This window comes from Lepisosteus platostomus, chromosome 1 (genome assembly GCF_059453375.1).
Source record: "Lepisosteus platostomus isolate fLepPlt1 chromosome 1, fLepPlt1.hap1, whole genome shotgun sequence".
Taxonomy (NCBI): Eukaryota; Metazoa; Chordata; class Actinopteri; order Semionotiformes; family Lepisosteidae; genus Lepisosteus; species Lepisosteus platostomus.
The window spans coordinates 72,624,584-72,638,243 of NC_142611.1; the positions used below are offsets into that span (position 1 = coordinate 72,624,584).

Here is a 13,660-nt window from a genome sequence, read left to right on the forward strand (position 1 = left end):
TTCCCTGCTCCTACTGTATGTTTCAGTAAATGGGGTCAGATAGAAAGTTGAGAGCAGACTAGCCAGTTAAGAACATAAGAAAGGTTTAAAATGAGAGGAGGCCATTCGGTACACCATTAGTTTGAAAGTTACAAGATCTTATCCAGCTGTTGCACAGAAAGTGCAACTCTAGTGCCCCACAGTGATGACAGAGCAAACTGCTTGAAACGTTGTCTCAAAGAGCTGTCATCTGTGATCATTAAAGATCCAAGACACTTTAAAAAAAAAGATTGCATATAAAACATCTATAAGTGAAAATATGCACAACTAATGGGTTTACCATCTAAAAGCTTAGTTTCATCTTTATGATATCATACAAAATTATAGGACAAGAATTTGCAAGGCGTTTTCAATACTTTGGAAATAAATCTGCTGACTTCAATTAATTACGTCCTTACGAATGAAACCTAAGATCCTAACAAAGTGAAACACCAAATGTGGAATGTTGCTATTTTTAATTTATCACCTGATTTGTTTTTTATCTGTTTTGATTGTTACTAATCATTTCAATATACTGGTACAGTATATGTGAATATTTAAGTAATATACTTTGTCATTAGTCAGAGGAGCAGGAGAGCTGCAACAGCATGATTAAATATATACATGATGCATATATTTAATATGCGTACATAAATGCTTATCACGTACAAAAGGTAATAATTATGTCATGCATTTAAGACATGTCATTGCAGTCTCTTAACTAAAGCATTGCCTGAATATGATGCAGGGTCTAGCAGAATAATGTCGAGCATCTTCTAAACAACTGCAGAGTGTCAGCAATGTTATCCCCATGGCACAGTGTGCATTAGCACTCAGTGAATGGCCCAGAGGACAAATATGCACAGAAATGATGGCAGTAAGCTGAATACACAGGACATACGCAGCAGTGTGGAATAATAATTAGGACTCGGAACTTGGAACTGGAAGGTTGTGGGGTAAGTGGAGTAATCCTGCTGTACTTTGAGCACAGTAATTTACGTGGGTGGCTTCCAATGCATGTGGATATATCAAGAAGTGCAAATGTATTTGCATGATAATGTAAACCAATTAAATAATAATTGTTTAACATTGGTACCTACTTTGCCTATGTATTAGACTGTGGCAAAAAATGTACAGGCTTGTTTTGTGTTGAGTGATGTTGAAGAGAGGCTATTTCTTACGTCAGTGCAACATACAGTACCCTTCTTCCTGCATTCACCTGTCCTTGGCCACTTCACAAATGGCTGAAATCAATATGAACTCTAAGAGTGGTACATAGTGCTAAGGACTGAAAACAGCAGGAATTGTGAGAAACATTTAACACACCACATATGTATTTTAAACAAATAATAGATTAAAAATATGATTTGATTAATATGATGGAATTCTTATAGAACAACATAATTTGTAACACATGCAGTCCTGACAAGTGTACTAATGACTCAGAAATTAAATATTACCCTGTTCCTAACAGAAGTCAAAAGAATAAAGAAATGTATGACATTTAACGCTCATTTGTTCCCTTCCAAACATCTATACTATTAATCTTGTGCCTGTGTATTACTGTAATAACCCACTTCCTGATGTTACATCTTTCTCTCTGCAAAAAACTGTACAGCAACATCTGCTCAAAGAGATCTTTCCTACCACTTAATTAATTAACTAAATTAATTGGACCTTGCAAATGCACAGATGCAGGCCACTGCTAATGCTTTAAACATCTTATTCACACATCTCACACAGCGCTGAAGAGGTGCCTATCAGTTCTTTCCTTCTAACCAGCGGTTCCTTGCTTGCTTGCCTGAGTGCTTGGATCTGAAATCGTTAATTAATTGACTTCCCCTCCAGACGCATTTGTCTTTTACTTGTGAAAATTGAAAGCATTTGAATCTGTCGCCAGATTTATATTTGTATTGGTTGTTGAAGGAAAGACTGACGATTTAATCAGACTTTTTACACTTGAAATGCAGTGTGATTGATCTTCCTATATGTCATTGTGCATGTCCTCATGAACAAAAAGCACATCAAAATGAAAACATTTCTGACTGCAGTTTGGGCAAATTAGAGGATGTCGGAAAGACACTCACATATTATTCACCGAGAGTTTTATTATTGAAAAACATGATGTTTTTCTCTTTGAACAGGGTTTAAATGCCTGGACAATATGGTCCCACAGGTTTTATTTCCAGCTGAGCTCTAAATTACAGTCCAATCAAACTTCATGGTTGAATTTGCTGTAAAATATACATTTCCAAGCAATTAAAGCTGTTAATGGAGCACTGTGGACTCCATTAACATGCAATTCTTTGCATCATTCCTTCAAAATCCAGGTATTTGGAATTCAAGCAATGGAACTTGAGCAGAATTAAAGTTCTTTTATAATAGAATTTCCAGCTCTGTAATAACCAGGCAAAACCCATTATAGTTTTATTTATGTTGAAGGTGCTCACAGTCATCTCCAGCTCCAGACCACAGGTGTCCTTCCCCAAAGTGTCAGGAAGGCGCTCTTTCCGGACCCTATGCAGACGACACAGTCCGGGGTAAAGTAAGGAAACATGGGGAAAAAAGGCATGCAGGAGACTGGAATGAAACGGGGGGCGTGTCCATGGAGTGCTGGTGGTCGGGGGATGTGTGGCCGAGGCAAACAATCCAGAGATGAGTGGAAAGTGAAATCCAAAATGGCGCGAAAGTCCAAAGCCAGGCAATCCATCCAAGACAGACGATTAAAACCATAACTGGGTCGGGACCAGCGGGGGGGAACGGGAACAGGAACAGAAACTAAAATCTTAACGGGGCCAGGCGCACCCAGGTCCTGGACTCGCTTGAAGCGGGAACCAATGCAGAGCCCGGAATAACGTCAGCGTCTGGCTTTTAAGGGGGAACTGAAAAGGGGGCTGGAACAGGGAGCAGGTGCGGGTGATTAATAACAAACAAGGAAGGGCTGGAGCGCCCTTAAGAGGAGGGGTTTGCGATCGTGACACAGAGGCTATGCCACAAAAACAGGTCTCCCAGAGTAGGAGAATCCGGGTACCGAAGGGATGTTTTCCCCTTTTGCAACAACCTCAGTGCCCATTGAAGTTATTTATTTTCAATCAGATACAGATGTTTGTTAAGGACAAACTGGCCAGTGTTATGCTAGATCAATGTTTCTGCAACAATTAATCTGCAACATGATATTTCTGGAAGCAATGACTAACAGTAGAATACAGTTTAGAAAGGAACTGTTAAGAACAGAGTTCTAACAAAAGCCCAATGAGCCTCAGGGAAATTCAGCCCTCAGAGGGCGCAGTGGTCAGTGAAGAAAGTGTAACATTCATTTCTGATGCTCTTGACCAACAATGACACTTTCCCTGTTTCACAATTCCCCTGGCCTGCTCTGTCACTGGCAATGTTGTTAGTGCCAGGCTTTATTTGAACACATAATAAGTACTAGGAGGAGTTCAAAGGAAAGACGCAACCACCATTTTCTAATGTATACGGTAAATAAGGGTCAAACTTTAAGCTGTTTAAGGTCATAAAAGTGCTGTGATTAATAAGGACTACAAGGTCATCTTCAAGCTGAGAAAAAGGAGCTGAACCTAAGCACACAAAGGGCATAAGAAAAACTCTGACACAACCTTTGAATTAGTGTAAAGCATAGTGTTTTACACTATTTCAAAGTGTAAAACTTTGAATTAGTTTTGCATAGTGTAAAGCAATTTCTAACTGCTTTACACTATGCAAGGTCACTGGGGAGCCAGACCCTATCTCTGCAAGTGATGGGCAGATAGACGCAAACACAGACACATTTTCCCAGAAGCCAATTAACCTACCAGTATATTTTTGGACTGTGGGTGCACACTGGAGTAGCTGAATGAAACTCACATGATCCCAGGGAGAACACATAGAGCACCCCAGGTCTAGAAATGAACCTACAGTGTTTTGAGGCAGTTTTGCTAACCACTGCGCCACTGTGTAACCCTGATGGGATTCAGTCTTTCACAAACCATCATTTTTATTATTATTATTATTATTATTATTATTATTATTATTATTATTATTATTATTATTAATGGCTGAATAGATATTAACTTACCAGTTCTGTAGTACACAAAGTTTCCTTTGTACTGTATGCACTAATTAATTTACAGTAACTGCTTCACCTGGAAAATAACAAAAAAAGGCATATCTGTACTTTATCGCCATCTCATGGCAGAAAAAAAATAGATTTTTCGGTTTTGTTTTGATTGTTAGGAGCCATCAAGCAATACGTGTATTGATTATACTAATTTTTATTATTTCTTTTTTAGTTATTTTTTCAACATTTGCCATGGGGTCATTTCTTTTTCAGTATCTAAGTAGAGGCTTTTAAAAAAGGGCTTATACCCCAGATGGGCTTATATGAAATAGAGGTTTCTGATACTCCTGCGCAGTGACTGTAGAATAGTTCTGTGGCCCTGCAAACAACAAGCCCCTTAATCTGTTTTGAGCACTCAACAGCAGTATCGGTGTTTAACACAGAGATCTCATGGTGTTGTGTTTGATTTACAGTATGTACAGTAGACTATAGTTCCACACATCTTACAAAATCTACCACTTAAGTCGTGTTGTTATCTTTAGTACTGGATATAAAAAGGTTTTAGCACAGAGCAGCCCTCCTTATCTCTTGATTTTTAGGGTTTAAATGTTGATACGATTAGCTGTACAGTATATTTTTGTAAGTATGTCAACTGGCTGTTGACAAACAAAGTCCTTCTAAGCTTTTGAAGAGGTATGTTAAATGGTAATAGACTCCTCAAATTTCCAGTAATCGAAGTATGAACATATTTACAACAGCACTGAAAGTTTATGAGGCTTCTGTTCTGTTTAATATAGTGGCTAATTCAACCAGACAACCATGCCAAGTGTGTGCCAGTGTTAGTGCAATATTATAATTCACACCATTGCTTTTATAAACCAATATCATGCAGCTAACTGGAAAAGTGCTGACTGATCAAACCACAGCACAGTGTCATCAACAATAGTGTAGTGACAAGGGTAGGACAAGGCAGTGTGGGGAGCAAAAAGTCAAGGAGACTGCCTGGAGGCTCATACGAAATCATTTTATTTACAATGGGGCCTGCTAATCATTGGAGGTAGCTACAGGCAGGGAGAGAGGAAGAGAGAAAAAGATACAGCAGTGTCTCAACAGCTGCAAATTTAACATTTGTGTATTTGCAATTCATTCTGGACGAATGGGGTCATGGAGCGAAGAAGAGCAGACTGGGATGAAACCAAGCCGAAGGTTTGTTAAGCACAGCTTTCAAATAAACTGGGCCACAGAATAAGACTGTGAGATGAATTTAGCAAGTGAACTTTACCCCCTGCTCACATACCCACTACTACTCAACGTAGCATTTCATCGCACTTCATTATTTCACGCAATAAGCATTTCATTGCACTTGCATATGACCAATAAACTGAACTGAGCATGGTCAGCTTCCCTTGGAACTGAGCACATTCCTGTGAGGAGCTGCATTCGACCCCGGGAATATTCGGACTCGTTCAGGCCACTTATTCCAGCCTCCCTCGTCCAATTAGCAAGTGCTTCAATCATCAAGACCACAATACATAATCCCTGCTTTGCCACTGATCTGGTGCTCTGTCATTGAGCTGCCTTCCGACCAAGCCTTCAGATTAAGGTGGTGCACTCAGCACTACTTACCTGTGTCACTGAAGTGTTCTCTGCCTGAATCTTCCCGAAAGATTCCTAGTCTGTCCTGGATCTGTCTGCAAACAGTCTCCTCCCCAGCATTGAACCAGTGGCTCAGTTCTCTGTCAGAATCCTACACAGCAGTGCAGCCCCAAATCTGCTTCAGTCCTGATGGCTGCGCTTGCTTCCACTCCTGTGAAGATCCCGGCTGCCATCTCGTTTCCATTATCTCCGTCTGTCCTGCTTCTTCGTCCTGCTTCAACCATCTCCGATGGCATTCATGCTCCACCAATTCAGCTTCTCTGCCAGCCTCATTGGGCTTTTAGCACTTAGCACACGGTTATGTCTTTCAGCAAGTGGTGTATTGTAACAAACACTTCCTGTTCTACATTGACAGAGTGGGGAAAGACAGGCTAGAGACGACTTTACAGGCTCACTGACAGTTTTACTGTCCTTTTCATTACAGTGGGATCTGCTAATCACAGAGGCAGAAAGAAAAACTGCAGGCATCCGCTGGAGTCAGAGGAGGGATTCATGTTGTTTATTTTAGATGATTACTATATGTAAGTTTGTGATAACTGTTATTTTAATTAACTTGAAACCAGTGCAATATTTTCATTATCATATAAGGGAGAGTTAATTATCTCTTTTAATCATACATACTATATATTGTAGTACAGTATGTGACAGTATAGGAGCTAGCTTGGTAATAAGCACATATTGTCACAAATGTCCTGCTCTAATTTCCTTGGAAGAACAAGAGGGAGAAAAAGTAAGAGCTCTACGTTTATTCCATGCTGAAAAGAGAAGAAAGAAAACACATGGGGCCAACCATACATAAGGGGCCTCACACCTGAAGAAGGCTCCATGGCCGAAACGTCGTGTTTTCTTTCTTCTCTTTTCAGCATGGAATAAACCCATTACTTGTTCCTTTGAAGCCTACGCATGCTGACACAGCTACCCACCTGAACTGCTGCAGAGTAAGAGCTCTGTCCACTCTTTTAGAAGGTGAAAAAGTGGTAAAGGTGAAACTGACGGAAAGGGGAATAAGTACTGAAGCAGTGAATTCCGGAGGGAATAGTGCTACAATATTAAAGCCACTGAGACTAAGCTTCATGCATGTGAAATACTGATACCTATACCTGCAGTATAAACAACAAAAGGAAACATTCCTGTTATGAAACCATGATATTAATTTAATCAGTCACTAAAAATGGTATATGTTTATTAACATATAGTAAAGCATCACAACATTATTTTACACAAAAGGGAAGTGATTAAACTCTTCATTAATTCTAAATTAATAGTTGCCCACTTAAGTTGTTAATACCTCTCAGAATCCTGCTATTTAGTCACAAGAATAATTGCTTGAAGTGTGTCAGATTAAATTTAATTGAGTTAATTAATCTTACACCTGCTGATGATTTCCATCATTAATTTAAAAATTAATTAAAATGTACTGCAGCCTGATAACACGTCTCTAGACAAGGCTCATGTGAAGGAGACCAGATTTAATTCTTCCTGCATTATAATGCCAAATAAGGCAGTCTCAAGCACCTGAAACTGGTGCAGGACCGATTGGTTATTCCGAATATTTGACAATTCATAATATATTTGAACCTAAGATGTCGCTAGGTGTTTCATAAATGCAGGACTTTGCAAACAACTGTTAATTGACATTCATTTGATACAGATTTTCATATTAAATATTCAGAATGAACCACAAGCTAGAGTGTATAACTCTTCCAGTTCTTAGTTTAGGGTAAATTTTGAAGCAGTTTTGCTCACTCACTAGAGTGAAGCTCTACCCCACTACAGTACTTGAATGGCCACATGTAACAACAAAGATTAAAATGTAGATTTAAACTGCACAGGGCAAGTGACAGACCCGTGTGATTTGAACAATTTCCCAGTTCATGTCAGCCATCATTGCAGTTAACAGTAAGCAGAGCCTGGTAATTCGATTTGACAACAAATAACTTGCTCCCGAGCTTGTTCTGGAAAGAAACACTGTATCACAGTTCATTTAAGCAATTAACAACCGACGTGGAATAATGAGTCTAGGATTCTGCAGCCCTAAATTACTGGAGTTGCCAATCCAAGCTCTAATGCGTGAAAAAACACATTTTTAAAAATATCTTTTAATAATATACTGTATACTGATCATACAGTGCCACCTGTGCCATATAGTGAGGCATTGCTTGAATCGTGGAAAAGGCTTGAATCTGTGAGGTCATATTTGCAAACATGAATGTTTTCAGATTCACTTCCTGGGATGCTGTCTGTGTTTGCTTGGGTTTCCAGGAGGTGCTCTGGTTTCTTCTCACAGTCCAAAGGCATATTAAATGTAAAATGAATAAGAATCATAATCAAAAGAAGGTTTCTGGTTTATTGTTCTGCTTCTACACAGATCTACCGTCTCTTTAATTTTTAACAGGGAACTGAGGTCTTTGAGAAGATTAGAAATGACAAATGAGTCAGAGGTGAACAAAATTCTTCCCATAGGAAGAAAGGACAGGAATGTCTGGAAAATAAAAAAAATGAAGTACCAGATTTCTTAGCTGAAGAAACTTTCCTAGTTTGGAGCAACTTTGTCAACAGGTCGTAAAAAATCTAGGGATAGTCATTACAACTAGAATTAATCCATGCATTTACAGTACTGTACTTTATGACTAGAAAACAAAATAAGCATGTTCTGAGAATTCTAATTAACTAAATCTAGCTTGATTGCCATTCACCATGCATTTTCAAACTGGCTTCCCACCACACTGTAATCATGTTATTTTATCTCTTGCAAAGTACATGCCTATACAGTACAAGGTAGGCTTTAAGAATGCTCAAATGGTAGGATACATGACAAAAGCAGCTGTTATGAATCTTAGGTCTTTGTCTAATCACAACACTACTGTAATCAGAGTTATGATTCCTTGGTCCGCCATTTTAAATATTTTCATTAAAGGAGCACCAACTGCAATCTGCTCATAAAGTAGTCCAGGCTGTAGTCTTTTCAGATTCAGCTGCTGAGGATCCCCTTTGTGCGGTATCTTTTCCTTTTGCTGTCCTCACGACAGAGTGCAGTTCTCCTGCATTTCTGTAGGTTTTATACACCCTTGAAAGGTCAATGTGCAGGGATCTTGAAAAGCATGTAAACCCCTCTGCATTAAAGAACTAATTGATCCAATTATGTCATCCAGAGCTTAGCTGGAACAAACTACCAGGAGATACTGTGGCTATCCAGGACCAGGGTTGCAGACCGCTGGTATAGACTGTTCATATACATACAGTACATATATAATTCACCCTTGTGTTTACTTGTGATATGACATGCTGTTTCTGAAGAATTCTACACATTGTGTTTTCTACCACCACATCAAGGATAGCCTCCACTAAATTAATGTGATGTGGCTACAGTGCTTAATGAGAAGTAGACAGGTGCTTCAGACAGATTTGGCTTTTTCTCCTTTCCTTGCTGTCTTGATTTGATTTGAAGCTGAAGGCAGGTCATCCATGTTCTCCGACATCCAACGGGACAGCAGTGTTGGCTTCTTCTCCCACTCTGACTGGGTGCAATGACAGCTTCTCCCCCCTCTAGCTCTGGGTGGGATGACAGCTCCTTCCTCTCAAACCTTGGACAGGACAGCAAGCTCCTCCCCTCTCAAACCTTGGACAGGACAGCAAGCTCCTCCCCTCTCAAACCTTGGACAGGACAGCAGCTCCTCCCCTCTCTGACTCTGGGTGGGATCACAGCTCCTCCCCGCTCTAATCTTGGACAGGACAGCAGCTCCTCCCCTCTCTGACTCTGGGTGGGATCACAGCTCCTCCCCGCTCTAATCTTGGACAGGACAGCAGCTCCTCCCCTCTCTGACTCTGGGTGGGATCACAGCTCCTCCCCGCTCTAATCTTGGACAGGACAGCAGCTCCTCCCCTCTCTGACTCTGGGTGGGATGGCCATGGAGACATGAGGCACCGCGCTGTCCTCTGGGACTGGTACAGAAACTGCAAATAAGACCCTCCTGTCTGACAGCTTGACATCTCCTCTTCTGGTTCGAATGCAGGACCAGGAGGGTGAGAAAGTGTTGCCAGCTGTGGTAAAATATCTCAAAGTGAACACACCAGTCGCCCAGGGTACAGTGGCCCTTCCAACAATGGGCTGTATCACATGCACTCTACATGATCAATATGAGCCTTTCTGATGGCAATTAAGTGTTCACAAATAGTTTATGGGGGATATATTTTACGTATCTTTTGTTATTGTTAACCGATACATACAAACTTAGGGCTATAAGAATAACATGTGCATGATTGTGAGTAACTCCATATTTCCCTGAAGGTTCTTCTTGACATTTGTATTCACATGCATTTTCAAAGGAGACAAACCAGCCAAATCCTAGTTTAGTGATGGAATTACAATCAGACTGCATACAGACTTGGAGTTTCTCTGTCTGACCCTGGCAAACGAAGAGACGCTAAATATAAAATGAACAGCTCTGCCAAGAATGCAAAGCCTGGACTGACTCCCTGTCCACATTAGGAGAATAAGAAACACATCCATTTCTCTCAAAGTAGATCTTATGTAAGACCTATTTAGCTGTATTATTTGTGACCACGAGATTATCAAATTATGGACTCACTTAATGGTTAAGCCTCTTATAGTTTGTACTTGCTATTTATTTTAGATGTTGTTACTTAAATAAAAGTGTTTGCTACGTGCCTGGCTTTTGTGTCTTATGTGCTGTGAGATTGGATTGTTTGAAAGCATTTTAGAAGATTTAAGTGAGTTATTTACCAAATATTTGGCATTTTAACAAATGTCTCTCTTTAGGAGCACTTCATAATTACCTTTACATATACAGTACTGTATTTTTACACTTAATTATGCAAGGTACTGTAACTGAAACAGAACAGGGATTTAGAGGGGTCCAGTGAAGTGCAACAAGAAGTTTGAGATACGTTTAGATCTTTGTGGAACAGATACAGTATGTGTTAATAATTACTGCATGGCAGAGTTCTAGTTCAGGTGCTGTTTAAAAAGTAACATATTCTTGCTTTTTTCAATTTTGATTTGCTCATATTTAAAATTAATCTTCTGTAAATCAATTCTTCACCCTAATTTACATGAAATCCCCACAAACAGGTAAGCAACCCACAGTATGACCAGTGAAAGTGTCTGAAAAGCTTCTGAGGACAGAGGGTGAACTTGTGATTATTTGTACAGATGTGTGATAGAAGAACATTTCAGAATTTTCATGTCCGCTGTATTTCAGCTACTAGCACTCTGCGAATTGGATTTTAAAACCTATATCACACCAGGCTCTGTATTTATGAGGCCACTTGGCAGCTCATATTACAATGCATTCTCAGATTAAAGATACTGAAGAAGAACCTTTTTCTTGTTTCATTGTATCTTTCTACTATGTTTTAATAAATACTACCTAAGGAACTGAGTTCTTCTGTTTAATCCAGTCAAAAATTTCCTATGTATTTATAGAGCAAAGCCCCAATAAAAATTTCTATACAAAACTTAGCATTATTTTTGTAGGGGGCTTCATGTTTAACTTAGTTAAGATGACAGCAAAGAGGTAAAGCACAGCGGATGGGGCAAGGGCAATTGTGTCTTGTCCAAATATTACTGTTCTTACATAGGTCTAGATAAGAGCAACAAAATAGATTCTCAGACTGAAAGAAATGTCATACACTGACTGGCTAAAAGAACTGAACCTTTTAAGTCCGAACAGAGAAAACTAAAAGAGGACCTGATTTGACTCAAATATTCAGAATCCTCAGCTCCGAAGCAGCAAAACACAAACAAGAGCTAAGGAGTGTAATCTACAGTACATGAAAATGTGTTTAAGACAGAAGAGCCAGCATCTCTTTGCACAAAGGTTTGTGGGAGTATGGAACAAGCTACCCAGCCATGTTGTTGAAGACGTCTTTCGAGAAACGGCTCGGTAATCCTCAAATCAATTCCAGTATATACTACTAAATGTGCTTTAAGTCCTGTCGTTTGCAATCATTCTGTGAGTTCACCAGACAGTTTTTGTTTTCACTTAAGTTTCAAAAACATATTTTTAAGAGAACATATTTCCTATCTTTTAGTTAAGTGCAAACGAAGTTCCACTGTTATTACCTTTTTTCTCTGAAAATACCGTCACATATTACCACTAATAACAGTACAGTACGTGTAAATTATATGAAAGCCAAACACCGCAATGCATGGCGGAACTTGTAGTTCCTAGGCGGATTTCCCTGCATGTCGAATGATGACGTCAGTGTTGTGTTTGTTGCTCTCGCTGCGACTGAGCGAAGATGGCGGATACGGTGGCAGCTGGGTTGGGAGAGGAAAAGGAGACGGAGAACGGGGACAAAGAAAAGGAGAAGCCGGCAGGGAGCGTCAGAACTAATTCGGAGAAAAGCAGCAACGCCTCGGAGACTACAGAAACTCTGGGGTTTTATGGAAGGAATGCTGTCAACCAGGAGAGGCGGAGAAGCCTGTCAGGTGAGTGAGCCCGTACTGTCACTCCACTGTTACACACTTGACAGCTACTCTTGCTGAAAAAGGGCCCGTTTGTTCATTTAGGTGGAAATCTGTTTAACTGAAATTACCTGTGTATGGGTAATGACCAGAATGGCTGCTAGGTGGGTAAACTCTTTGCTGCGATGTTAGCATGCTGTGTAATTTCCAGCGACGGACTGTCTTCGCTCACACAATGCCCTGTGATGAACAGTCCAGTCTGTACTGTAACTACTTCAATGCACCTGTTTAAAGCTCAAAAGCTTACCGGTTTCCTTTCGGTACTCACTGCTTTACTGAGCTCAGACGCTTTTGTATGCGTTCGCGGTTCTTTCTTGCGGTCATTGCAAATAATGAGGCAGTTTCGATATTAGAGGCGCCGTCGCCCGTGTTTTAATTCTGGTTAAGTCTGTGCGAACATCATCGTTGTGCGCGTTAAATCTTCCATCAGCTTTCAAAATAATAATGCGGTTGACAATTAAACAAAAAATGGGATCGAAAGTGAAGGGGGGACGTGTTTTCTTTGATTCTGCTGTTGACGGGGAAGGGTGAAGGTAGAGATGTGAAGTGTGTGTGTTGCATGTACGCCTAGTTTAAAAAAAAAACTTCAGTTTCACTCGGGACGTTGGTGGAGATGGCAGGTCGACGCGATTCGGAGTATGTTCAGAAGCGGACGGCGTATTCCTTGTACGGCTGGGCTAGTAACTACACACCACCCACCTGGAGCTACAGGACTGTCTGGGCTTAGGCCTCCTTGAAAATACAGCCCGTGGCAAAATGTGAAATCATTAGGCTCGCATAAAATGATCGCCATTCACCTTCACCCCGTTCATTAAATAATTACAAATATTATTCAGTTTAATGTTATCAAAACATAAAAAGATACTAAAAAAAACGTTTTTTGTTACAAGTCAGGTTTGCAGCAAAATGATATTGCATATGGGACCAGAGCAAGAGTTTATTTTTCAAATGTCTTGAATCCACTGTGTGTCTGATTGCTCTCCACCTCTTGTTAATTTGAAGGACACCCCTATATTAAAAGGTTTTCCAGTAGAACATACTAAGCTATAGAGGGTGTTTAGCAGGCAAAATAAGAATTTGTACAAATAAAGTTATGCTCAATTCTCTTTTCCAATTTGGAGTCTGGAGATCCAGTTCAAATCTGCATGTTGTAGCTGCTGTGAAGTAGGAAAGGTTACTCTGCAGTTAAAATCCCTTCCTTTGTATGTTAAACTCTTGGGGTGGTACAGTACTGCCATTTTGCACTGCTGCCTCACAGCTCTTGGGTTCACTTCTCGACTGGGCTACCGTCAGGGGTTTTGCATGGGTCCCAGCTTCCGAAGATCTCCTGTCTATGTTAATTGATGTCTGTACAATTACTGTGTGTGAACTCGCATCTAGGGTATGGTTCCATCTTAGGGCCTGTGCTCTGGAGCGATCCCTGGGTTGCTGGGACCATC

The 13,660-nt window shown here is 40.2% G+C and overlaps 1 protein-coding gene across 4 annotated transcripts in view; it reads left to right on the forward strand.

The window, feature by feature from the left end:
- The first annotated feature begins 11,959 nt into the window (after positions 1-11,959).
- tapt1a (transmembrane anterior posterior transformation 1a) overlaps positions 11,960-13,660 on the forward strand; it is a 44,702-nt gene continuing 43,001 nt past the window's right edge. For 3 of the 4 annotated variants that reach the window (XM_088636872.1, XM_088636891.1, XM_088636901.1), the window contains exon 1: positions 11,961-12,185. In XM_088636872.1, the coding sequence (XP_088492998.1) occupies positions 11,996-12,185 (190 nt within the window). In that variant the 5' untranslated portion in view covers positions 11,961-11,995. Of the gene's footprint in view, positions 12,186-13,660 lie in introns of all 4 variants that reach the window. The other variant, XM_088636882.1, reaches the window with a different exon arrangement.